This window comes from Falco naumanni, chromosome 12 (genome assembly GCF_017639655.2).
Source record: "Falco naumanni isolate bFalNau1 chromosome 12, bFalNau1.pat, whole genome shotgun sequence".
In the NCBI taxonomy this organism is placed as follows: domain Eukaryota; kingdom Metazoa; phylum Chordata; class Aves; order Falconiformes; family Falconidae; genus Falco; species Falco naumanni.
In genome coordinates, this window is record NC_054065.1 from 32,659,312 (window position 1) to 32,684,217 (window position 24,906).

The following is a 24,906-nucleotide window of genomic DNA, read 5'->3' on the forward strand; positions in this document are numbered from 1 at the left end:
ACACAGAGAAGAAATGCAAGAAGGCAGCTCCCATTATAGTGCCCAACGCATGCAAAACATAGGAGAAGGTGATTGCAACTGCATTGCCAACACGTGCAAGCAATGCAGCAGTGATCAGGGCACATGCAACCAATGCAAGCAGTGATCAGGGCACATGCATCCAACGCAGCAGTGATCAGGGCACATGCAACCAACGCAGCAGTGATCAGGGCACATGCAACCAACGCAGCAGTGATCAGAGCGCATGCAACACGGCAGTGATCAGGGCGCATGCAACCAATGCAGCAGTGATCACAGCAGATGCAACGCAGCAGCAATCAGGGCACACGCAACTAGCGCGGCAGCGGCATGACCAGCCCCGCCAGCTGCCCGGAGCGCACAGCCGCCACCCGCGCGGCCCGCCACCCGCGCAGCGCACAGCCGCCACCCGCGCAGGCCCTGCGCAAGGCCGCCGCAGAGCGGGGGGCGGCCAGGGGCAGCGGTGCCCCCACAGGCCGGCACCGAGAGGCGCGGAGCCGGCCCAGCCAAAGCCCCGCAGGGGTCGGGGGGGGTGCGGGGTGACACGGGGCCCGCCCGCGCGTGCCAGCCGCGGGGGAAGCGCGGGGGCGGCGCTGCCCACACACACACACACGGGCAACGCGCTGCGGGGCCGGCGCCGAGGGGCCGCCGGAGGCCGCGGCCGGGCGAGGCGAGGCGGGGAGGGGAGGCCCGGCGGCGGTGGCCCTGCCGGCGGCGGCACACTGACCTGTGACACTGGCCTGGGCCACCCGCTGGACGATGGCCTTCATGGTGGCGCGGCCGCGCAGCGCAGGCCCGCCGCGGGTGCCGGGGGAAGGCGGTGGCGCTAGGCAACGGCGGCAGCTTCCCGCCGGGCGCCGCCGCTCGCAGCGCCCCCTGGCGGCCCGGAGGTGCCGCAGCCTCCCCGCCCGAGCCGCGACAGCGCCCGCGGGGGCGTATAGCGCAGTATGGGCGCGTGCCTGTGCCCGCCTGGGCCACCCCTACGGAAGCCTCTACAGAAAGCGGAGGTGTGCGTGGAGGCAGGTGAGGTGTCCGCAAATGTTTTGCGCGCGGAGGGGCTGCCTCCCGCTGAGGAGAGTTGGCGCCTGTAGGCTCTTAGGGGTGCGGTGCCCCAGAAAGGAGCAAATGCACATAAGGGCAGCAGCGTCCTCTATAGGAATGGCTATAGGGCCGGGGGGGGGGGGTGCCTGCTGCGATGGAGAGAGGGGACACAGCTTGATGCAAGCAAATGTCGATTTATTGTACAGAAGCACGAGTTTATATATACTTTCAGAAGCTGCGCGTTTTAAACAGATTGGATCTTGAAGCTAAGCCTTGCATACCAGGCAGTCCCCGACTGGTGGTTAACTGCCATCAATTAACAGCAAGGTGTTACCTCCCTTGGCGCCGTGGGTCCCCCACTGCCCTATGCTCTCTCAGCATGGCTCATCATGTTGATTGTCGTGTCTATTCACACTCCTTGTCCTCCCAGGGTTAGTGACCTACAAGCTCCAGCACTTTCCCCTCAGCTAACTGGTTGCCACGCATGGTCCTAATTTCCAGCCCACTCCTGCAGGTGCCCAACGCCATTAAAGTCTGGGAGAAGCCTTCTGGAAAGGGAGGCTGTAAGAATCAGAGGAGCCTATATAGAAAGGTGAGTCTATAGGTGCACAGGCTGGAGCTCACAGCGTACAAGCTCCCATCAAAGCGGGTGTGTGGGCAGAGGGGCTGGCGCAGCTGTGTGCCCAGCAAGGTGGTGGCTGGAGGGACTGTGGGGACACCGCACAGAAACAGGGGCCAGAGCGGAGCAGGGCGTGTCCTAGAAAAGGTTATAGGGAAGCCCCTACAGAAAGGAAGGTCTGCTTGTACACAATCCCCGGTCAGCTTCCCCATGCCTATAGGGACTGGGGGAAGTCCCCACTAGAAATTAGGGGCCGGGGGCTGCCTTCTATAAGTGGAAGTGGTGGCTGCAGGGAGCCCCTACAGCAATGAGGGTCAGCAGTGAGAGAAGCTGGGGGAAACACCTATAGAAAACAGTGGCCAGCGGCTTGCTGTGAAAGGAGGACCATAAGAACTAGGGAAAACCCTATAGAATGGAAGTTAGTTACAGCCACAGCAGCTGGGGAGCAGTACCCTACAAGTGGAGGTAGCATGTTTAAGGACTGGGGAAACCCCTATAGAAACGAGGGCCTGGAGCAAAAACCTTGGTAAGTTTTAGCTTATAGTAGTATTTCTGCACTTGTGATTCATGTCTTGTAAGCTTTTATTTGAAGGACAATGAACAACTCTGAAACCCAAAAGATCAAACTACGTTCCCTCCCATTTACTAATCCTTCTTAAAGTATCCATTTCAGAGCTGATCAGTTGAGGAGCCATCCCAGATACATCCTGGATCACCTAGGCACATCCTGCACATCAGCTGCAAAATCAACTTCACAAAAAAGCCACAACAGCCACCTGGCCAGACTGTTGCACACAGGACACCAGGCAGGGTGCAGATCATTAACATCTCACAACACACCTAGTTGTATCCAGTTCGTGTTTAGTAATTTGAATACATACGCAAAGAACCGCAGCGATCCAAGCAGAACAAGAGGGTTTGCAACTTCTGCCAAGTTGTGTCAGAGATGGAGCTGTCCTTTCAGCAATGCAAGAGAAGATCTTCCACTGGCAGCCTGGTGCCACGCGCCGGGATGACCTTCTCGGAGAGGCCAGCTCCTGCACAAAGTTCTGAGTTTCTGGACCGCTCAATTTTCAGAAGGAGGGCCGTCATCAGGATCAAAGAACGATTTCACACGCCTGAGCAGTCGAGTAATAGGCGGCTGAACATCCCTGTACGTTATTACAGTTGTCACTTGAAATCCAAAAGGTGTTTCTTTAGTGAACACTTCCTTCCTGGGTCCTTGGTTTGCCTGAGGGTCTTGTTCATTCTCTAAAGAATTAGAAAAAAAGAGCATAGCAGTAAAAATATTTTGATCACTAAAGAGCAGCCACATAGGCATTCAGTCATCTTTTTGCTGCTTCTCAAATTCTGAGAAATAGATAGCAAAGATCTGGTGACTGTGTAGACAGAAAAAGGGATCTGCTAGGATAAGTTAGGTTGCTGGGCTAGTATCAATACTACAGCAGCAATTAACAACCTTAGTAAGCAGCAGGGGGCTGAGGAAGAGCAGGAGGACAGGGAGAGCCTGCAGAACAGAACAGACCGTTCCAGTTGGAAGGGACCTACAACAACCATCCAGACCAACTGCCTGAGCACTTCAAGGCTCACTAAGAGTTACAGCACGTTATCAAGGATATTGTCCAAATGCCTCTTAAATACTGACAGGCTTGGGGCGCTGACCACCCCTCCTGGAAGCCTGTGCCAGCGCCTGACTCAGTACAGGAGTGCATCCTAACACCCAGTCTGCACCTCCCCGGCGCAGCTCTGAACCATTCCCGCTATGCAAATAAAAGCAACGAACTGGAAAGGGTCTAGGTGCTGTTCCTGTCACCAGAGATGAAGCACAGGCTTCTCCTATCAACACGGCATCTTCCCTCCTCAGGGTGAGCCCCCCCGGGATGGCAGGAGCCCCCTCCCGGTGCCCTGCCAGCTCACCTGTCCCAGGCGGCGCCCTCGCACCCGGCACCCACACAGCTCCCGGAGCCCCGAGGGGCGGCCGGGCTGCCCGGGCACTTCAGCGGGGGCGGGAGCCGGCGCTGCCTCCCCCGGCGGGGGCACAGCCGGGCCGGAGGGCGCCCTAGCCCCGCCCCTCCCAGCCAAGCCCCGCCCCTCCCAGCCAAGTTCCTTCCCTCCGCCAAGCCCCGCCCCCCGCCGGGCACCCTCCCTCAAGCCACGCCCCTCTACCGGCAATCCCTTCGACAAGCCCCGCCCCCGGGCCAGGCCCTCCCTTCGGCCGCGCCACACCCCCCGGGGTGACCTCAAGCGCCATCCTGGGCCTCAGGGCCGGGCCAGCCCGTACCGGACGCGCCGCCGGTCTCTGCGCCGCTGTTGCGGCTGTAGTGGATCATGGCGCCCACCATGGTCCAGCCGCCCACCGAGTACAGCAGCGCCGCCCGCGCGTTCCACAGGGCCGCCCGCGCGTTCCACAGGGCCGCCCGCATCGCTCCGCCGCCCAGCAAGGGCCGCGCTCACTGGCTGGGCCCTGCCGCCAATAGGACGGCACGGGAAGAGCTCCCTGCGCGCATGCGCGCCCCCGCCGCGCCGGGGAGCGGCGGGAAGATGGCGGCGGGCGATGCCAGCAAAGCTGTGCTCCTGGAAACCAAGGCGCCCACCCGCGGCCGAGAAGCGAGCTCGGGCAGGCGCTCGGCGGCTGGGGCGGTGTGAGGCGAGCCAGCTGGGCCATGGGCGCTCACCGCGACAGCGGCTTACCGGGCCGCAGCTGCATCGCCGCGCTGCCTGCCTGTTCCCACGCCTGTTGGTGCTGTGCTAGGGGAGCCGCGAGGGGCTGATGTTCAGGCCCTGCAGTGACCCAGAGGCAGCGCTTCAGCATGCCACGGCCATTCTCAAAGCACTGGTGGTACCTGTCACTCCTTCCCTGTATCTGTCAAAACATTCTGCACCATCTCCCCTACTTGTTCTGCACCACCTTACCTTTAGGAGCACCTTAAAATTATTTTCAAAAGCATGTGCATACTCCAGCATTACGTTTTCAAAAATTGGAAGGAGGTGGGCCAAGTCCATCACACATACCACTAAATAGTAGTGCTCTTGCCCAGTTTTATTCATTACACAATCTCCTGTTGCTAAAAGACACCTTTTAAGAACACACAACATTAAAAATTAAGCTAAAACCCGTTAAAATCTTGTATGGGCTAAAGCATCCTTTAGCTCTAATTACAATGTATGAAAAATACAGAATACAGACAAAAAGGAATACAAATAAATTAATATCTAGAAGGGCCAAGTAAAAATCTCTCCCTGAATATTTATTTCATTTAATACTTAAAAGCCTTGGTCTTAAAGAGAGAGAAGGAAATGTAAATAATTGCTCCGCTTCTGTCACAAACATGATCAATGTAACTTCCATACTTGCTTCTCAGTTTGATCAAAGTCATGATGCACTTGAAACCGCCAGCTTTTTCAGATGGTCCATGAACACCTGGAGACTAACATCATCTGTCAAGATTGGAGCTCCTGATTCCTGCAGGAAAATAAAGAAACAATGAGCCTAAAATAGTGTTGTTGACACTGGAGACTAACTGAAAGCAAATCAGATGTCGGCACTCTGAACTAATTGCCTGCTAAATCAACCACCTTTTTTCCTGCAAAGGAGGGATACCTAGCAGAAAGATGCTACTCTGGGAACAGCACTGACGCTATCTTCTAGTGCAATCTGAACTAAGTTTCTTCTTTCTAAAGCCTTAGAAATTCTGCTGCCCAAAGCTCTACACAAATTAGGTAAAGAACGAGGATATAAAACTCTAGTATTCTCAGATAAATTAGATCTATATGTAACCCTATGCTAGTTACTTTTTCCAGAATACTAAATACACTGTCACCTAAGAGTTTTAAATTGTATTTGTAGGGAAGGGTGAAGATACTATTTCTACATCAGTTCATCTGAAACTTGTAAGAACATATTCTACACCAAATTAACTGCTTCCCTCAACAGCAGCCACCACAGAAAAATTCTCCTGGTCTGCCTGTACACCACATGTAGCTGGGGTACATGAAGGGAGATCAAAGGGGAAACATGCTCCTTGTGAGGACCACTCATCTCCTGCCAACAGGCTGCTGAGGTACTGACCTATTGTGGCAGCACCCCTATCTGGACAGCCATTCCTTGGATTCATTGAAAAAGAGCCCCAAAGTCAACTGGATGTTGCTGAAAACTTGAGAGGATTCAGTACAAGATCAGGAATATGAGTTTAGACATCCATGCTTGCAAACTATTCTGATCATCTTGTCATCTAGTACTCCTCACCAGTACTGTTTATCTTATCAACAACCACAGACTGGAGTAAGCAGGTTGAATAAAAATCTAACCTGCCTAAGCTTTAGAAACAGATCAGATTTATTAATCAGTCGTGTCTTTTAAAATGCTGCAATAATGCTGTAGCCTCAGCTGGTAATTCCATTATCAGATCCATTGGCACACAGAAATAACCTTGCTTCTTTGCACAGCAAAGCACTGTAAGGTTTTCAAGTCCTGTCACATACGTCTGCAAAAAGCTCTTAGGTAAGAAACAGAGGACAAACGTAACCTGCTCACCGTTTGTGGCCATGTGGCTGCTGCATAGACAAATATGTAAATGTACATTTTACAGCACTCCCAAACATGAGCAGCTCTTCCACTGCTTACCTGTCCCCATGCATAGAGGTTGTTGTGGGTCTGAGAAGGGTTCACTTTAGACAAGAGGAACCGGGCCTATTAAGACAAAACATCAGAGAACCAGTTTTGTAAAATGAGAGACCTGTTGGCTCCCCCAGGACCTCATACCACCTTAGACACATGACTAGCAACGTTCCTCTGCTTTTGCAAGCAAGGTACTAATTTAACTTAAACAAGTTTCAAGTCCAGGAACAGCCCTGCTGCACAGACAACATGTCTCCAAGAGGCACAGAGCGCTCTGCTACAGCAAGCGGCTCTCGCCTGGCAGGGCAGCTCTGGTTCCATGCGACACAGGCACGTCACCAGCACTGTCCCTCCCATGCCCCCACCCACTCTAGCAGACGACCAGCATAACACGGTCACATAAAAAATTAACACCCAATATTTGTTTTGGAGCATTAATTCCTGCCTCTTCACTGCTACAAAGAAGACCAGGCACAGACAAGCACAGCACAACTGCAATTACAGGAAGAGCAAAAAATAGGAACTATTTTACATCCTCATTCAGCATTACAGAATAAAGGAACAGATGGTCAATCATTTGGTGCAATCGACTGTCCTAGCAAGCTAATTGCACTCCCTGTCCTGGGTAAGTGTAGATACAAAGCCAAATAATTTCTTTCCCACCTCTCTGGGAAATAAGATATTTAAGCTGGCTTTTTCTGTTTTTTCCCCATCTTCTGACTTCAAAAGCATATCCAGCAAGTGATCGGCTTATTAAAAGACAAAAGTTGTAGTAAACAGTCATGGAAAGATATGCAAGCTCTGTACTTTGGAGAGTTAAATTACCACTGTATTTAACTTACAGAACCATCCCTTAGCAAAGCAGAAAGACAGCTATTTGCTCTGTTCAGCAACAGCCCCTTACCTGACTGCCACCGTGTTCAGTGTGGATGTAACGCGGCATAGGGAATCTAGTCTGCAAGATCTCCTGGGCATCATCCAGTGGGGCTTGCAGTAGGTGCTTGAAGTTTTCATATTCAGGCATGTCTTGGTAACCAGCTTTCTGCCACTGCGCAATAGTCTATTGACAGGACAGGGAGGAAGTGAAAAAATAATAAAAATGTCTGCAAGCCGCCCCTTTTCAACCTACATGTCTTTAGGCAGCAGAACGTTACACGTACTTCTGCTTACAGAGCACAGGGCAAACACACGCTTTCACTACTCTGGCAATAACATTATTTACTTTCTGTCCCTGATTTTAAGAACAGGTCACTCAACACAAAAGCTGGCAGCAGTTTGTGCAGTGCAAGAGCAATTCATTGAAAGTGATCTTCGAGCCTTTATCTTTCAGCCCATGCCAACACAGAAACACAGAGCATTTATAAGTCACTGACATTCTGAATCTGATTTGGACTTAAATTAAGCAGCCATTGCCTTCCAGTATTTTCAAGGTACCGAACCATATGTACCTAGCAACTGTTCCATACAGTGCAGTCACACGCTTAGCTCTTCCTTTGTCTGAATTTTACCCAGTTACTGTGTCTTGCCCTCCAACAGTAGGCAGAAACTGTTTAGAAGATGTACTGTCATTGTTGATATAAGTGTCCAACTCCTGTTCATGTAAATCGGCTGTCCCTGCTCACTTCTCAAAGGGATCAAATCCGATACGGAGTGAAGCTGGGGGCTAATAATGGAGCTGCCCTGAACCATAATGCCAAACTTCAAGCATTCTAATAACAGTCGTTAAGTATCTTTTGACTAAGTAGCTCAGTCAAAAAACAAAGGGAAGAGTCAAAATGCCTCCCAAAAAGTTTTCACCAATAGGAATGTTTAGCCATAAGCCAAGATGGGTTTATTTAAACTACTGCAATCTGATGCCATGTTTAGATAGAAGAAACTGGATGAAGGCCACTCCCCAAGCAGGACTATAAAGGATGTGAGGGGGAAAAATGGCACCAAAGAACAACGAGATCTCCAAAGAAGCGGAAAGCAAGCTTCCTCTTCATCCCTTACCCCATAACTAGTCTAGGATGCGAGACATCCCTATTATCCAGCTACAGTAGCATACCGCCCTTACAAAACCTGACAGGACTGAAATACAGCTCTACAGCTCTGCATACTGAAGAGGCACTGGAAAGCCAAGGCTTTGGATATTGGTATAAATTGAATGTTTAGAAAAGGTCAGCACCTAAGCACTTAACTCAGTCACAATGGAAAGAATATAGGAGCAGCTGTCAAAAACATCCAGTATTTAAAAGCAAAAACTGGAAAAATTCATAACTGGTTTCTTCAAGAGCAGCAGTATTTAAGTATCAAAACCCAGCAACCAAGTACATCACATACCTGAAAATCAAACCGCATCTCTCTGCCCTGCTTAGTTTCAAGTTTCACTGGCCTTTTCCAGGTGTGATAAGGGACCACCTTCATTACCAAGCTAACGTGACAGCTGTTATTCAGTGCAGAATATCCTCAGTGACTCCAGTAGGATTTTTTTGTTAACTCAGACAGTGGGGAAATTGTCTTAAAACCAGCAGCACATATACAATGTCATTATGCTAGCATGGGCTTTGCAAGCAGCTTATTTTATATCAACAGTGACACTGTCTGCCTGCATGCAGGAGGGAGGGAGTGCAAATGGAGAAAGAGAAAGTATTTTACTGTACCTCACCAAGGTAGATAACTATCTGGAAGAAAGTATCCATCAGTAGGATTCTGTCGGGCAGAATACTGCTGCTGTCCAAAAGCACTGGCTGGGGAAAATAAAGAAGAAAGTCAAGTGCCACTAAGCCCTCAGAACTGTATTAACCTTCATGGCTGGCCAAAGTGCTTGCTCAGCCCTGCTCACATGTCTGCTCAGCCCACGCGAACGCCTTGCAGAGCACGCTCAGCCTCCTGCAGCACCCCTGAAGGGAGCAGTGGGTTATCAGCTATTGTATGAAGCGCAGAATGCCAGAGAGCAATTTCTATGGTTATCCAAGTCTAATTTGATATTATCTTTAAAAGTATCTCAAGAAAAACAAGGAATCACATGTGAACTCCAGCAAATGCTGCCAAGAAGGTTTCAGTGTTACTCCAGCAGCTCCTGCGTTTCTTTCCTGCCAGACGCACACTCCTTTTAAGGAGGCTGTCAGGATAAGGATATCCCTGTCTGTTCACTGAATACTTGTACCTAGTCGAACACTGCTGCAGAAACAACTGAAAACAGGCAGCTAGTGGGAGATTATGATCTGGAAGGGCTGAGGCTTGCTGACTTACACAGCAGAGATGGCAGCCTCTGGCAGAGACGCAAAAGCGATACTGACAGCTGCAGGATCCACCATGCGTTGCAGGACAGGGGTTGTGGCTTGGAAGGGGGGGAGGTTGTTTTTGTTGGGGGGGTGTTGGTCGTTTGGGGTTTTTTTAATCAAAGCTGTAAGCTTATTGAAAACACAATTTGTATGTTACACTGCCCCATCGCATCCTTTAATAATTACCTTGACTCAAAAAAATACACAAAGAGGCCTTTTTACTGAAAGAAGTTTGTTACTTTGACTGGCTACTCATTATTTTGGATTGATCCACTTCTTCCTGTTAAAACAGGGGCTCACCTCAGGAGGTCCATGGAAAGAATAGGCATAAAGGATGGGCTGGATCATAATGAGAGACTGGGTCAGATCTTGCCTAGCAAAATGGTGACGGTAATAGGAAGATTCATCCGGACTGTTATTGAAGACCTGCAGGAATGGGGAGCGCCTCAGATGGAACATGAACTGCACCAGAAAGAAGCAAAAACAGAAATGTCAGCAAGTTGCCAAAACTTCTGCACCCCAGTCCAATCTTCCTGAACAATAAATTCTTTGGAAAAAAGTCTACCTCTTATTAACTCCTCAGGGTTTTTTCCTTAGCAGTCATTTGCAGCACTGAACTACAGGACCAGGCCCCCACGTTAAAAAAGCACCTGATCCTCCCACCTTGAATCTGACAAATGGCACAAGATACTTTATCGTCACTCTCACCCTTGCACACTCTTCCCATAGCTGTGAGAAGTGAAGTTCTTACCTGGGGATACAAAGAAAATGATTCTGACAATCTGAAGGAGTTGGGATCATCTTTGTTGTATTGTCCAAATTTCTGACACTGTTGGAAGCAAAATGGTTACTTTGGTTACCCCTCTCAACTCTCTCTCTCTCTTTTTTTTTTTTTTTTTTTTTTTTTTAAGATTAACACCAGTTTGGGGTTTTTTTTTTGAAGGTTGTTCTTTTGGTTGTTTTCAAACAGCAACCAAGGTATAAGCATGACAATAACAAGTAACATAAAATGCACAGGCTATTTCCCTTTAAGTCAGTGGTTTCTGTATCTTACTGGAATGAGAATGAGGATTCAATCTGCTTACCTTTTTTTTCGTGTATGTTAAATCTAGATTTGAAATTATCTAAGAATGAAAAGAATAGTGCTTCTAGTAGTACTCAATTTTTAAATCAGGGATACTACATTATACCTAAGCTGCGTTATATGCTATGAAGTGCTTCTACAGCAACTCTACTTCCTTCTAGAGCAGCAGCAGACTGGCATTTCACCAACGGCTTCACTGAAAATACGAAGCATCAATGGTTTTAGCAATTTAACTATACATGACTGCACAATCACTTCAGCATGCAACATGCCTGTGTGTTTGTGCCAAAATCTTTATTTGATACTGGCCCTGTTTTTTCAGGGTCTGATGTGCCATATCTGTTGGTATCAACTGCACATGGGTGTTTGGACAAGACCAGAACCAATTTAGGCAATTCAGGCTTGTGAAATTCAAAGCAAGAGACATTATGAAGCTGCAGAAGCAATTACTACCCTGAACTTGGCACCGGTGAGCCCGCATCTGAATGCTGTGTCCAGTTTTGGGCTCCCCAGCACAAGACAGACACAGATATACTGGTGTGAGTTTAGCAGAGGCCACCAAAAACAAGGCTGGAACACCTCATGTAGAGAGGCTGAAGAAGCTGTTTTTATTCAGCTTGGTGAAGAGCGGGATCAAGGAGTCATACTGCTGTCTATAGCTACCTCACAGGTAGCTGAAGAATTGAAAATTCTGATGAGGGGAGGGAAGGGGAGGGGAGATGATCAAACATAGGAACAGGTTGTCAAGAGAAGCAAGACAAACTCCATCTTTAGAGATCTTCAAAATCAGCCGATCAAGACCTGGAGCAACCTGCTCTAACTTCAAAGCTGGCCCTACTTGGAGCACAGGGGTTGGACCAGAGACCTCTAAAGGTCCCTTCCCATCTGCATTATTCTGTGCTCCCCTATCACTTTTTTAATCTCATGTTTAACACTTTCAGCATGATGGGATGCCTACCTACCCCATCACAAATTCAATGATCACACTGCTTTCTGAGCTATCACGTACTACAACTATGTGACCACGGTCAGAGCACAAATGAAGCAAGTCAGTCTGGAAAAAGATGCTATTTTCATTTCCAGAGACCATTTTTACTAAAGTCAAGAATGCAGCCAACTGCATTCTACTGGCCTTACCAGTCTGATCAGCTGTCTGTCCAGCCATCGCAGAACATCAGGTCCCTCCTCAGATTCGGCTCTGTACACTCCCAGTCGGGCCATCAGCACAGCAGCTGCTTCCTGGTCAAATGCAGCTTCTATATGCTGGAGCTGACTCTGTGCATCTGCCCAACTATAGGGTTAGTAAAGGGTTAGTGCTACATGCATTCACCTTCAGCAAAACCCAAACAAGGTTCATCCTCCCTGTGCCAAATGCTCTGCAGCCAACACATGCACCAAAAAGCCAGTAAAATTCCAGCACAGGCTGTGGCTTAAGTTTCTGCAAAAGAACTGGCAACAGATACTCACTTTCTGGCTATGGTGGTGACACGAATGCGTTTCTGCGTACTGGAGCTTTGATACTGAGTGACAAATTGCACTGCCCCTCTGCCTCCCTGCGGTATTGGTGCATTGTGCTGCAAATTAAACAAGGTGAGACTTCAAACAGGCTGGCTTTTCCGTAACTCTGTCCACTGCAGAGAACTCCAGGGCATCATTTCAGCAATCATCGAATAGTACAAATACAAGTGAGAGAAGGGCCAGAGAAAAAAGACACATCTGTTAGTGTTGTGCTTCCCAGCAGCCTTCAGAGTCAAGTGATGGGCCCATTTAATACTGGGCGTGACATTTCCTCAGCTTGTCCCTTAAAGGGTGGCAGCAACTTATCTCCAAGCAGAGAAGACAGAGGGTCACAAGTGGAATAGAATTCCTTTGGGGTAGCTTTCCCAGCGTCTAGCTGCCACATGCTTAGAAACTTCCCCAGCCAAAAATTGCTTGTGAGCCATCAAGCTGTTACAATTTGGGGGACCATTTCTCCAAGAATGTGAAGGTATTTATATTTTCATTCACCACAGCACATACTGGCAAAAAGACAATTTCTTCTTTGTTAAATAAATACTATAGGAAGACGACAAGGAAAGAATGCAGGTTCTGTACAGAAATATTGGGCAATTTATGTATACAAAAAAAAAAACTCGACACTATTTCTTTGGCACAAAACACTTGGCTGCTTTGCAACCATCCATTTGCAACACAGGGGATGTCACTACATTTTCTGGCCCTGTAATAAATAGTTTGGTGCGTAAAAAAGATGACCAAAAAGAGAAGCCAGGACTGACCTGATTTACCACTTCAAAGTAAATGGCCAGAGTTGTGCTGGGATCCAGACTACAAATTTTCCATTGAGATGTTCCTCCAATTCCAAGCTCCTGCACAGAATCAAAAAGAAAGCAACATTTTTATCCCCAGCAGCAGGTATGGCAAGCTTATGTTAAATTCTGATCAGAGGTACAAGTAATAGCAGACCTTCTAGATTGCTTGTCTTTTGGGTATGAATGAAGTTACTGAAGGCCATACTGTCAAAAGAAAACCTGATGGGGTAAGAATGTAAAGATTGTCTTTTCCTAAGGATGTTTCCAAATTGTACTTCTCCTTAAAAACTGACACTCCAGCCGAGCTGTAGGTCTAGGCAGAAACTTTGCACTGTTTATTTAATTCTTCATTAAAGACTTTTCCATGCCAGAAACTTACATTTTCAGAGACACATGGCCCTTTAGCATTCAGGGATATGCATGGTCCAATAGCTCCTGCAATTTTCAGCTCCCTGGAGGTCTAGAACAAGGTGGAAAAAAGTAAGTTTGGGTTTTTGGTTTTTAATCAGCTCAAATAGAATACACACAGACTAAATCAGTTTTCCTCAGCTTTGATCAGATAATGCGTACATGTGGCTGTGGGAAAGCAACTCCGAGCACTTTTCCAGATCACCTACTGCTACAATTAGTGAACGTAAAAGAATCTACACAGCCACATCTTAATAATGAAGACATACTTACAGTGACCAGGAGAGGGTATGAAACGCTCCTTGCTGAATGAGGAGAGGCTGAGCTCAGCTGCCTTTTTTTTTTTTTTTTTTTTTTACAAAAATTAAAAGGAAAAAGGAAAACCACAAAACCCACAAACTTAATAAGCTTCCAAACAAAAACACCTCCACTCACTCCAGTATGGTACTTCTTCCAAAACAGGCACTATGGCTGACTCAAACATGTAGAATTTTCTACTTAAATCAACCTCTGAATGAATAGCATTTGTATTTCCCAGTTAATGTCATCCAGTGAAACTAATCTCTCACCTTCACATCCAAATTTGCACCAAAAGCCATCCGAAATTCCCCATTGAACCCTTTGTTAAACACCCGCTGGAAGGTCTGCTTGAAGAGAGAAGTGTTGAAGGAGTCTCCCATCACCATGTGTCCTCTGGGAAAGAGAAAACGATACACAAGGGAACTGAAGTAACTGGGAACTAGAAGTAAAGCACAAAGGATACATCCCTCCAACACTCATGCATGCAAACACATGCAGGAACTGTTTGAAAGCATGTCTTTGCATAGGCAGAATTCACATCAGGGAATGCAGATATACGGATGCCTCCTCCAAAGCCAGGCATGTTAATGCTCCATCTTTGCCAGCTTGCTTTCTCAACTGTATTTTTTGCCATCCCTTTAGCTGCCTTAAAAATGCTCATGTTGCACCAGTTAGAAATATCTCAACTCAGGAAAGAGCTTTGCTCAGCCTGCCTTCTCTGCACAGGGCTGGAACCTGCCATGCTGCAGGCTATGGGTGCAAGGTTTTGTACTGTGCCTCCCCTAAGTGCCTTGGTAAACCCAGGCCTGGTCAGATGGAGCTCAGTAACGCAACCAAAGGGGTCAGACTATCTCTCTTCTGCTTACTGAGCATTATGTGATTATTTACAAATACCTCATCTTTGCTCAAACCTTCCTTTGACTCCCTAGACACAGCAGACATCAAATGGCCAACAAGACAAGCCAAGTCCCCAAAAGGCTGGGCTTAGCAGACAGCGTTCCTCACCAAGACCATAATGTTTTCAGCAATACGGCACACAGGCATTTAACCCTCAGAGATGTCACTTAAAACTAGACCCTCGGAAGTCAAGAAACCCTGGAGAAAGCACAAGTGAGCTGTTAAGCAGAGAAAATCTGGCCCACACAAGGAAAGCTTCTACCCACCATGCCTGACAGCCTGCTCTTCTGATGGCACTTCAGCCATGCACACACCACAAAGCACAGCATCTCTATCCTGTAAACTCCGGGAATACTTCCTATCTCCCAAGGAGGCAGAAGGCATTTGCAAAAGACATGTAGTACCGTGCTTTAGAATACCTTTCTCAAAGCAGGACTGCGAGTTTTCTACCAGCAGTGCTAATTCACATGCCGGTTGAGACTTCAGAAATGTGGACTGGGATCAGGTGAAGTTTGCCATGTAATTCCTGGCAAATTCAAACCACAGTTTAGAACAGAACGATAACTATCTCACCCTTTTGCCCTGACAGCAAACTTACCTGCTTTCTGAACTATCGTCCCCATCAAAAACACCCCCAAACAAACAAACATGTACCAACTTTCTGCTCTCTTGCTGTGAACATACCCTGTGAGGTTTGTACAACACTTCATCTCTAGCAGTCCAGTCTGATCCAGGGCGCAGGCATAGATGTCGATGCAATGCCCGTTGGCTGCAGCACGATTAGCCAGAGTCTCGTAGTGCTGGAGAAAACAAACATACACGCTGTTTAGGATGTCACAATGGGCAATTTTTCTCCTGCTCTCCAGCTGAGGCCAACACATGAAACACAAGGTACAAATCAAGCAACGACTAGTGCTGTGGTAACTAAAGAGCTGTTTGCTCTTACTGCTCTGCTAGAGCATGCTTCTCCCCGCTAGGATGTTTGCACTTGGATGAGTTTGAGCTGCATGTCACAAACACAGAGAGCACGAACTGCATGGGATCTTTGCCTGGGACAACTCAGCAGAAACCCAAAGGTTTCCTGGTGGCAGTTAAGAGAACAGGTGTCATATCGCTTTCGCCTAGCTGACAGGAGCGTTTCACATCTGAAATTTTTACTATTTTAACTGTTGCTTCATATATCAAGAAGACAACAGAGGCTTTCTGAAAGCGACCAATTCTTAGAAGACAGGTTTTTCTCCCCACCAGAAGCAGATACAATGATGTTGATGAACAAACTGCATCCACTGTCAGCTAAGAAACAACAGTGAAATACTCCTTTTCCTGAGAAGGCACAAAGCCATGCTGGAGAAGTAACTAGGAGGAAGTCTTTTTTACTCTTCCCTTGACCATTCTCACAATTTAGCATACACAAAAGGCTCAGGCACTTCAAGGAAAACCATGCAAATAACTGGACATACTGTTCCCACATCAAGAGAACACGAGTACGTTTAGTACGTTTGTTCCCTGGGGAAGGACCTTGGACAGCTGTCAACACAGCAGTGTATGTACATTTGTGTTACGTCCTTTCCCCGCTTTTAGTGTTCTGACACTATTCAGTTTTTGGGTTTAAACACACCCGGTAGGCACTAGCACCTACTTTGGTGGCCTTCTTCATGAACCTTGCGTTGTCCTTCTCTATGTCATGCCAAGAACGTATGGGTGTTTTCAGTTCATCTCCTACCACCATGCCTGGTCCTTGTGTTGGTGGCCCACCTGTGAACAGCATTATTCTGGCCCCTGTGTTTGGAAATGTGCCCTAAAATAAAAATAAAAGACACGTATCAGAGAGGGCAGAGGTGGCAGATAAGGAGAGAAAAAAGGGAGAGAAACTGATTAATGGCAACAATGCTTCCTTTAGAGAAGTTTCTGCAATGTCCTTAGGGACCTGTCTCTGCTAGAGACCACCCTGATAAACAGCAACGCGTTCCCTGACAGTCACAGCACTCTCAAGTTTAGACTCAACAACATCAAGCTTCACGTCGTCGTAACAAGAAGCAGGCTGTTTCTGTTCTTTTTACTTACAACTTGGATGACCCTCAGATAAACCCTGTGCATTGCATCACCTCCATGTGGCGACACAGAATCAGAGACCTTTAAACACCTGTGTATTTCACATGAGATGTAAATGCCCATCCCACTCTACACCAGCTGGTGCTAACACGTGTCAAATGCAAACTGCACCTCGGCAGCCCAATGTACTTGGGCCACAGACCAAGCTGGACTGACACCTGCATGTTTCAGCAAAGACCACCAGGTGCTTACTTTGACCAGCCCATTTCAACCAGCAGCACTAACCGTACCTCCAATAAGCCAACAGCAATCGAAAGAGCGACTCCAGTGGAACGTAAAGGTCTCTTTCCCTGGGTCACTGGCCACGGGTCCCTTTGCAGTTCTCCAAGCAGATCTGTTAAATTCATGTCAATCTTATGTACTGGCTGCAGAAACCTGCAAAAATTCAAATAAGATGTTTTCCTGCTTATAAGTTTAAAGAAGAAAGTGCCTCTTGGTTCCTGGCACGCATAAATTGCACTGAGACAGTTATCAGGAACAAAAAGTCACATGGCGTGTTTCCTTCTTACATCCAAACTTTCCAAGATAACAGGCCTGTGCAAAACAAAGTTGATTAAAGCAAGATGTCAGGAACTGACAAGAAGATAAAGTCACATAAAACAGAGAAAAGAACTTCAATGTTGATTTAGTCTACCAACACATTGTCCTGGTTTCAGCTGAAAGTTAATTTTCTTCTTAGCAGCTGGTGCAGCGCTGTGTTTCGGATTTGGTGTGAGAACAACGTCGATAGCACACTGGTGTTTTCAGTTGTAGCTGCGTAGCGTTTATACTAAGCCAAGGACTTTTCAGTTTCTCAGGCCCTGCCAGTGAGAGGGCTGGAGGGGCACAAGAAATCGGGAGGGGACACAGCCAGGACAGCTGACCCAAACTATCCAGAGCGATATTCCATACCACGGGGTGTCACACTAAACTGGGGTGTTGCTGAGGCCTGCAAATCGCTGCTGGGGGACTGGCTGGGCATTGGTCAGCAGATGCTGAGCAAACTGCATTGCACACCACTTTGTTTCCTTTCTCTTTTCCCTTTGAATTTCATTCCTCTCTCCTTTTCTTTCCTTTTCATTATAACTGTTGTTATTATTACTGGATTTATTTTATCTTATTTCAATTATTAAGTTGTTCTTATCTCAACCCTCGAGTTTAACATTCTTTCCCATTCTCCTCCCCATCCCCCAGGCAGGGGGGAGTGAGCAAGCAGCTGCATGGTGCTTAGTTACTGGCTGGGGTTAAACCACAACACACACACAAGAGCTGCCACTGAAAAAGAGAAAACTGTATTCTACAGAGGTAAATACCACTTTACTGTGCGGGGGTAACTGCTGGCCTGTCAATCGGGTTTTGGACTTGCTGGGACAGGGGTAGTAGGCGGTATGTAGGATTGTTATGCATAGACCAGGACCCCGTTGGCTGGTCAATCAAAAAAAAACAGGCCCTTGCTCCAAATGACTCCTGAGCAACAGGCTTCCCAAAGACAGCTACTCTATGTTTTTCATGTAGAAATCCAGCCTGAATGGCAATCATGCTCTTGCAGCTGCAAAACCAAGACACTATAGAAGCCTAATACACTGCCTGCAGCACTGGTAAATCCTGTCCATACAGAGTCACAGAATGGCTGAGGTTGGAAAGGACCTCTCCAGATCATCCGGCCCAACCCCTTGCTCAAGCAGGGAACTTAACTTAGGGGGTTTTCTCATCCTGTTATAATTTACCACTAGAATAGAAACAGAGGTTGAGAAGCGTGACCCCAAAGGGGCATAAAACACCTGTCCTGCTCTCCGGCTGTGCTGGGGCAGCTTACCTGCTTGAAATAACAGGTTGCTCTGGAGTTTGAAGAGGTCTTCCCTGTTGAATGGGGACAGCCGGCCTCGAAAGCCCAAGCATATCCTAGAGAACAGTAAAGAGAAGGCAGAGGAGATGTGCTATTCAAACACTAAACGTTATTTGCTGTCAAGCAGTATACCCTGAGGCCTGCAATACTGTAGCATTAAATATACTAAAATCTCTGAAATTACTAATCTTTGCAGTCCCATTAGAAATGGATCAATGGGTCCATTACGTAAGATACACAAACTCTATCCTGGACAATGTTCCAAGGAATTTACAAGGGAAAAAAAGACAGAGCAGACACTGGGAGGGAAGCAGACTAACAGTTAAGAGCACTGAACCCTTCTTCCTCCCCAAGAGCCCAGCGCTCAAAAGACCCATAGTGCTGTCAACAGAGCTAAGAGAAACAAGCCACTGGCCTAAGAGATGGCAGAACATACCTGTATTTGCTTAGCCGTCAGGTCCTTTGTGCCCCTGAACACATAGCTCTTGGAAATCCCTTCACAGCTCAGCTCGTGAACCTGGACCATTCTGCCAAAAGTGACGAGCCCCACCAGAGCATCGGCAGGCAGCAGACTTAGGGACATCTGGAGGGACTCCTTCAGCGCCTGCAGGTCCTCCTCTTCCAGACACATGTCGACAACATAGAGGAAGATCAATGGTGTCTGCGGACCTCGCTGATGTGGAAAGAGATTCATTTACTAGGTGTGTGCATATGCCAGGTGACACTTTATAACTCCAGCCAAGGAATACAATGACCCCTACCTCAAGCACCTTGCAGAGATGTTATTTATTTGCATTATCTTAAGTAAATCTAATATATACATAATCTGTCACAAACAAGACAATTCTGGAGGCTTCAAACTTGCCTATGATTCATTTACCTGCACTATATATTCAATTGTTGAAAAGTGAGGCATAAGCTCTGCTGGTTGATTGACCTCAGATATGCCTGCATATGCGGGAGGGAACTGAAAAAGAGAACAAAATATTAGGACAAGGAAGTTGCAGGACAGAAATATAGGGCCCTCCTCTGCAGTACAGATGCCACCCTGCTCGTGATGTGGTTATTCAACTCTTCATTTACTGCCACTGCACCAACCTGATTAATTCATGATGAGAGACTCATACTCTATTTTCCCAAGCACAGACAAGTGGTCAGCAGTATGGACAGCTGCTCAGTTCAGTTTAAATAAAAGGTAGGACTAAAGCAGCAACTATGCATTAGCTGAAATTCATTTAGCCACATGACTGTTTCCGATAGCAAAAGGCTACTCAAATCTAATTAATTTCATATTTGGCAAGAACAGTAAACATCCAGTGCAAAAAACACACTGGAAACACACAGGACAAAATAGCAATTTTATCGCCTTCCCATGCCCTGCATGCTAGTAAAATCACCAGCAAAACTGAACAGAACATAGATGAGATGTCAGGTAAAACAGACACATTAACAAGTGCTCTGGCCTGGGTTCAGCAAGAGAAAAAGGCCAAGGGAAGGAATCTCAAAAAGTGGAATTCATGCTTGACATCCTTTGTCAGCAGAGGCCATCAATAAAATGTTCACTGAAAAGATAGAAGGGCTGATGCTTTTTCCAACTTACCTGATTTCTCTGAAAACAGAAGTTACAAGCCCAGAGCTTGGCCCGATAGTCAACTTGGCTGCGAGGGAAAGATGAGGCATTAGTATTAACTACAGGAACAATTTTACAGCACAGGTTCATAATTATCCATGCTGGTTCACAGCACTGAGGAAGAAACAAGAGTATCAGACACTCCAAGTAGAACGACAAGAGTTTTAGGGATTCAGACTCTTGTTCTATTGCCAAAAAGTCCATTAGCTCATTCAGCCCTGCACTTCCAGGCTTGTCGGCATGACAGACCACTGACAGCTCTCTGGAGCTTAGCCTTTGGCAGACAAAGACTTGGGTCTAATAATTTTTTCAGTACACTTGGGCTTATCTTGGTCATTTTATTGTTTGTACAGCCGTAGCACACAAGTACTCCAGTTACAGAGCAGCAGGAGCCACTCACCCAGATCCTGCACAAACACTGAACAAACAGGCTGTTCCCTGCCCCAGAGGGTTTACCCTCCTCAGCCCATTACAACATCCTGTAACTGCTGGTGCAGTAAAGCCTGGCCATATTCTTATTTCATGGGCTCGATCTCATTTTACTTCCTTACTGTCCTTCCCTGCTTTTTCTCAGCCCAGTGCTACACTCCAAATATGTATGATCACTACATAATTTTGGGACTGAGATTATTCCTCTTAAATTCTCAGCAAAACTTCAAAGAAAACCTTGAACTCATACTGGAACTGCCCTAGAAGCAGCAGGACGTGTAGGAAGCAGAAAACCCAGTGAACATCACAGCCCACAGGACAGTTATGAGTGGCACCTTTGTTTAGTTTTTTTCATCATTCACCACAAAATTCTCTGGAATGATAACAGGATCGGTGGCCATTTCCATACCGTCTCTGCATTAATAGCCTCCCAAAGGCACTCCTCTCTCCTCTGGTTCCAGCAGCTCTAGTAACAGACTGGCATTCAACGTATCGCATTAGGCACCCATGGATTTTAACAAGCCCGCTACATCTAAATTAAAGAGGCTGCCAGGCGCTGGGCAGAGAAAAAGGGGAATAAGGGAGCAGTGAAGTTCAAATAAAAACTAGGTACTATCCAGCCTCTCTTAATACGCCCAGCCAAGAAATTCTTACCAGAGTGGGTTGAGCACTGCTTTACAAGTCGGCCTGCTACAAAGCACCGGTTCGTACTGCACGGGCGGCAAGTCCAGACGCTCCTTCAGTGGGGTCAGAAGACAGGCCAGGGGGGACAACCATCCTTGTGGCCTCCAGCCTGCTGGAGGGCCACACATTCCAACTGAAACGCACTCCATCACGCTCCTCATTTTGCTGGATGAACTCCAGATACGTCGCCATGGGATCGCAGAAGCTCTGAAAGGATGCAAGCAACACGTTTCAGGCAACGGTCGCCTGTTTGGACAGCAGTCCTGCAAAGGAGGTCAGTAGATCAACTACATGTAGGCACAAGACATTGCAGGACAAAGCTAACATGTTACAATGAGTTAATCCAATTATCAAATGAACCATGTGACTACATTAATCTCTTCTGTCCAGGGCTCTCATCAGCATTCCAGACAATTAAAACACCACTAAATCCAATGAAGAAACAAGGAAATCCGACACTCAAAACCAGAATGCAAGCTTTTTTTCCCCTTGCGATCCACATTTAACATCCAATACCCACTCAGCCTCATGCTGGTCTCAAGGCAATCCTGCCTGACTCAGGTCTGTAAAGGAAAACAGGTCAAATTTGCAACATATCCTGAAGCCCTCGGCTAAAACCTTGCGGGGAGAAAAGGAGGCCAAGTCTCAAACCAAAAGACTCATCACGAATGTCACCCAGCTGCCAGTCTGACCTGCTCACGGATGAGAAGAAGCACATGACAAAAAGGTCAATAAAAGGTCTGTGCAGGGCACCACATCCCACTCCCAGTAAGGGAGGAACTGAAAGTCCAGCAGACTTCAGAAAAGACACACCATTCAAGGGGCGACATCCCCAACACACCAGAGAGGTCACTCTGCATGGCCTTACTGAACTCTCCAGAGCCAGATGTGAAGAAGAGCACCACGATTGTCATTACCTTTGATCTCTCTGACAAAAGAAAGGACAAGCCTACTGAAATCTCACTTGTCGAATTCAGCCCACAAAACCCACACAGCACTGGCAGCAACTCACAGAGCCAAGAGCAGCAGCACCACGAGCTGCTCAAGCCAAGGAAACAGAGGTTCACCCGCAGCTGGAGATGCTCCAGGTTTACCTTAATTCTGGTGCTCACTGCAGCAGGAGATTCAGGGGGGCCATAGCTTTGAGAAATCAGAAGCATCACCTCCCCCAGAGGAAGGGAAGTTGTGAGGTAACACTTTCCCACAGACCTCCAAACTCATTGACGTTTTCTTCATCCTTGCTATTAAGGATGTAAATCAAGCTCACAGGGAACTGCTGTGTATTCCCACCCCCGCCTCTGGATGGACAAGCAGGAGGATTTAGCTACACACCCCCACCACCACACACGGCTCTGTCACGGTAGAAGTCAGAGCTGAGCCTCCCTGTGAAAGTTCCCACCCATCAGAACAGCCAGACAAACACCTGCCATCTCAGGTATGCAGCACAACCCACCGCAGTGTAATTTGCTCCTAATTTACTCCGTGTCCCTCCAGCTGCAGCTCAGCACCACTCCCAGGCCCTGGGAGCCCCCATTGCCTGGCTGGGTTTGCACGGGCTGTGGCCCTGCTCTGGGGTCGGGATGGCAGGAGGGGAGGCATGCCCCCCCGCGAGGGCTGCGCAGGGCCAGTTGAGGTGCCTGCGCCATCCGCCATCCGCCAGCACAGGGCTCTCCAGCCCCAGCTCCGCAGCGACCTGCTCCAGGGCCTGTCCCAGCAGTGGGGAGGCCCAAATCCCCCACCCAGGAGAGCAGGGACCTTCCAAAGCCTCACACCGGAGGGGCGGCAGCATTCCCGTCTCCGTACGGGACCTGCTGTGGGGCACGGTGCTGAGCCCCACTCCTTCCAGCAAAGCTATAGGCGACACTGCTGCTTCCCAGCGGTGCTGCGGGGGACGCCAGAGACCACCCAGCCACCGTCCTGGGCACAGCTCCCAGGGGACGCGGCAGGTCCCCAGCCCTTCGCCAGGCAGCGCACAGAGGACGCCGCAGACCCCCAGCAAAGCCATAGGGGCCACCCCAGACCCCAACGCTGCTGACCCCCAGCCCGGCCACGGCGCACAGCACAACGCCGCGGGCGGAGCGCGGGCCCTCGGCGCGCAGGGGACGCGGCCGAGCCCAGCCCTGCCCCGAGGGCCCCCTCCGCACAGCCCCGGGGACACCGCCGACGCCTGGCCCCACAGGGGACACGGCGGAAGCCCCGTGCTGCGTTATCGCCACGCAGGCACAGCCGCAGGGGTCACCGAAACCCTCCCCAGCACCCCCCAGGGACACCACTGCCCCCCCAGCCCCTCCCATTGAGAACACCACTGTCCCCCCGGCCCCTCCGGCAGGTGACACCGCTGACACTCACTCCCTGTAAAGGACACCACTGCGCCCCCCAGCCCCTCCCGTAGGGGACACCACCGTCACCCACCCGCCGCCACGGGAGACATCACTACCCACCCCCCAGCCTCCCTCTGCGGGGACACCACCACCGCAGTCCCCAGGACAGCCACAGGGCACGGGGCCCCCCGGGCCCCCCCGCCGCTCCCACCTGCCCGCGCCGCGCCGCTCCCCGCCGCCGCTCTCCCGGCAGCCCCCGCGCGGGCAGCAGGGCCAGCTCAGCCGCACGGCGTGCCCGCAGGCAAGATGGCGGCGCCAGCGCGCCCCACCCCCCCGGCGAGGCGCCGCCGGCACCTCCGCTAAGGGCGCGCCTACGCTCCGTGCTGAGGGCGAGGAAGCGGCGTGACCCTACCAAGCATGGCGGGGCGGCGGCGTCATGGGGCCATCTTGACTAAGGGTGCCAGGTGCAGCGCTGGGATGCAGACCAACGCGGTGCCCCTACTAAATGTGGCGGGGAGGCGTCGCCCTCCGCACTGGTACAGGCCGGGCAGCTGCGGGGCGGGGAGCGCAGCATCCCTCAGGGCCCTCGGTAGCTTTGCGGGGTGCTGCCGTGGCAGCAGGGGGAGAAACTCCTAGGAAGAGGTTATAAAAACCGGTTTAGTCATAACATAGACACTTTAAAAAAAAATAAAACTGCAAGGCCCAAGCAGCCTCATCTTTGCCTCAGCTTCCCTCACAGGCTGGAGTCGCTTCCCAGGCAGGGTGGCTCAGCGATGTGCGCCAGGCCGAGCCACAGGGCCAGCGGTGCAGCCAAGCCAGGAGCCAACGGGGCCGTGAAGCCAACAGTACACCACCACCAGCCAGGTGTGGTTTGCTCCTGTAATAAGTAACTAAAGGTAATTTGCTGATCAACCAAGTTAAGGAAGAGGAAGGAACCCATTGTGGTGGTCTTAAGAAATTCCTGTTTAACAAGAAGAGACATGTCCACAATGTGATCTTGCTACACCAAACATGGGAACGTCCTGTCTGACAAGAAACCACAATAACAGAAGCAGCAGAGGGGCATACTGAAGATGCCAGAAGCGACCTCAGTGAAGATAAAAAGAGCTGCTCAGCTTGCTTGAATTTGCACACCGTTGGTGGAGCAGGAGACTCCCCGGCTGCCCAGCGCTGTTTTGCTTACTTGTCACTTGCTTTAATAAATAAAATTTTCTAATTGGCCAGTCTCTGTCATTTAATGGGACAGGTAAACTATAACACTCCGAGGACACGCAGCCTTCCCGCACACCTCACGCCCTGGGTGCTGCAGCCTGCTTTCCAACACGCCTGACCACGGTAAATCGGA

At 49.0% G+C, this 24,906-nt stretch overlaps 3 protein-coding genes across 3 annotated transcripts in view; all 3 read right to left on the reverse strand.

Annotated features, from left to right (window-relative positions):
• DTD1 (D-aminoacyl-tRNA deacylase 1) overlaps positions 1-878 on the reverse strand; it is a 28,774-nt gene extending 27,896 nt beyond the window's left edge. The window contains exon 1 of the mRNA XM_040611978.1: positions 746-878. Within this exon, the coding sequence (XP_040467912.1) occupies positions 746-788 (43 nt within the window). The 5' untranslated portion in view covers positions 789-878. The remainder of the gene's footprint in view (positions 1-745) is intronic.
• A 1,364-nt stretch (positions 879-2,242) lies between these two features.
• On the reverse strand, positions 2,243-4,129 carry SMIM26 (small integral membrane protein 26). The gene is made up of 2 exons (XM_040611841.1): positions 3,960-4,129; positions 2,243-2,929 (listed from the first exon to the last, which is right to left on the reverse strand). Exons 1-2 carry the CDS (start codon positions 4,099-4,101, stop codon positions 2,745-2,747), a joined length of 327 nt encoding a protein of 108 aa, XP_040467775.1. The 5' UTR covers positions 4,102-4,129; the 3' UTR covers positions 2,243-2,744.
• Positions 4,130-4,697: 568 nt separating this feature from the next.
• On the reverse strand, positions 4,698-23,880 carry SEC23B (SEC23 homolog B, COPII coat complex component). Its single transcript, XM_040611840.1, is given in 21 exon segments — positions 4,698-5,141; positions 6,303-6,368; positions 7,201-7,356; positions 8,939-9,025; positions 9,863-10,024; positions 10,314-10,391; positions 11,784-11,937; positions 12,114-12,220; positions 12,923-13,012; positions 13,335-13,415; positions 13,933-14,056; positions 15,245-15,360; positions 16,200-16,358; positions 16,903-17,047; positions 18,468-18,553; positions 18,934-19,170; positions 19,378-19,464; positions 20,098-20,155; positions 21,211-21,323; positions 21,325-21,447; positions 23,773-23,880. Coding segments are annotated over 20 exon segments (2,304 nt in total). The 5' UTR covers positions 21,433-21,447; positions 23,773-23,880; the 3' UTR covers positions 4,698-5,051.
• Between the last annotated feature and the right edge of the window lie 1,026 nt (positions 23,881-24,906).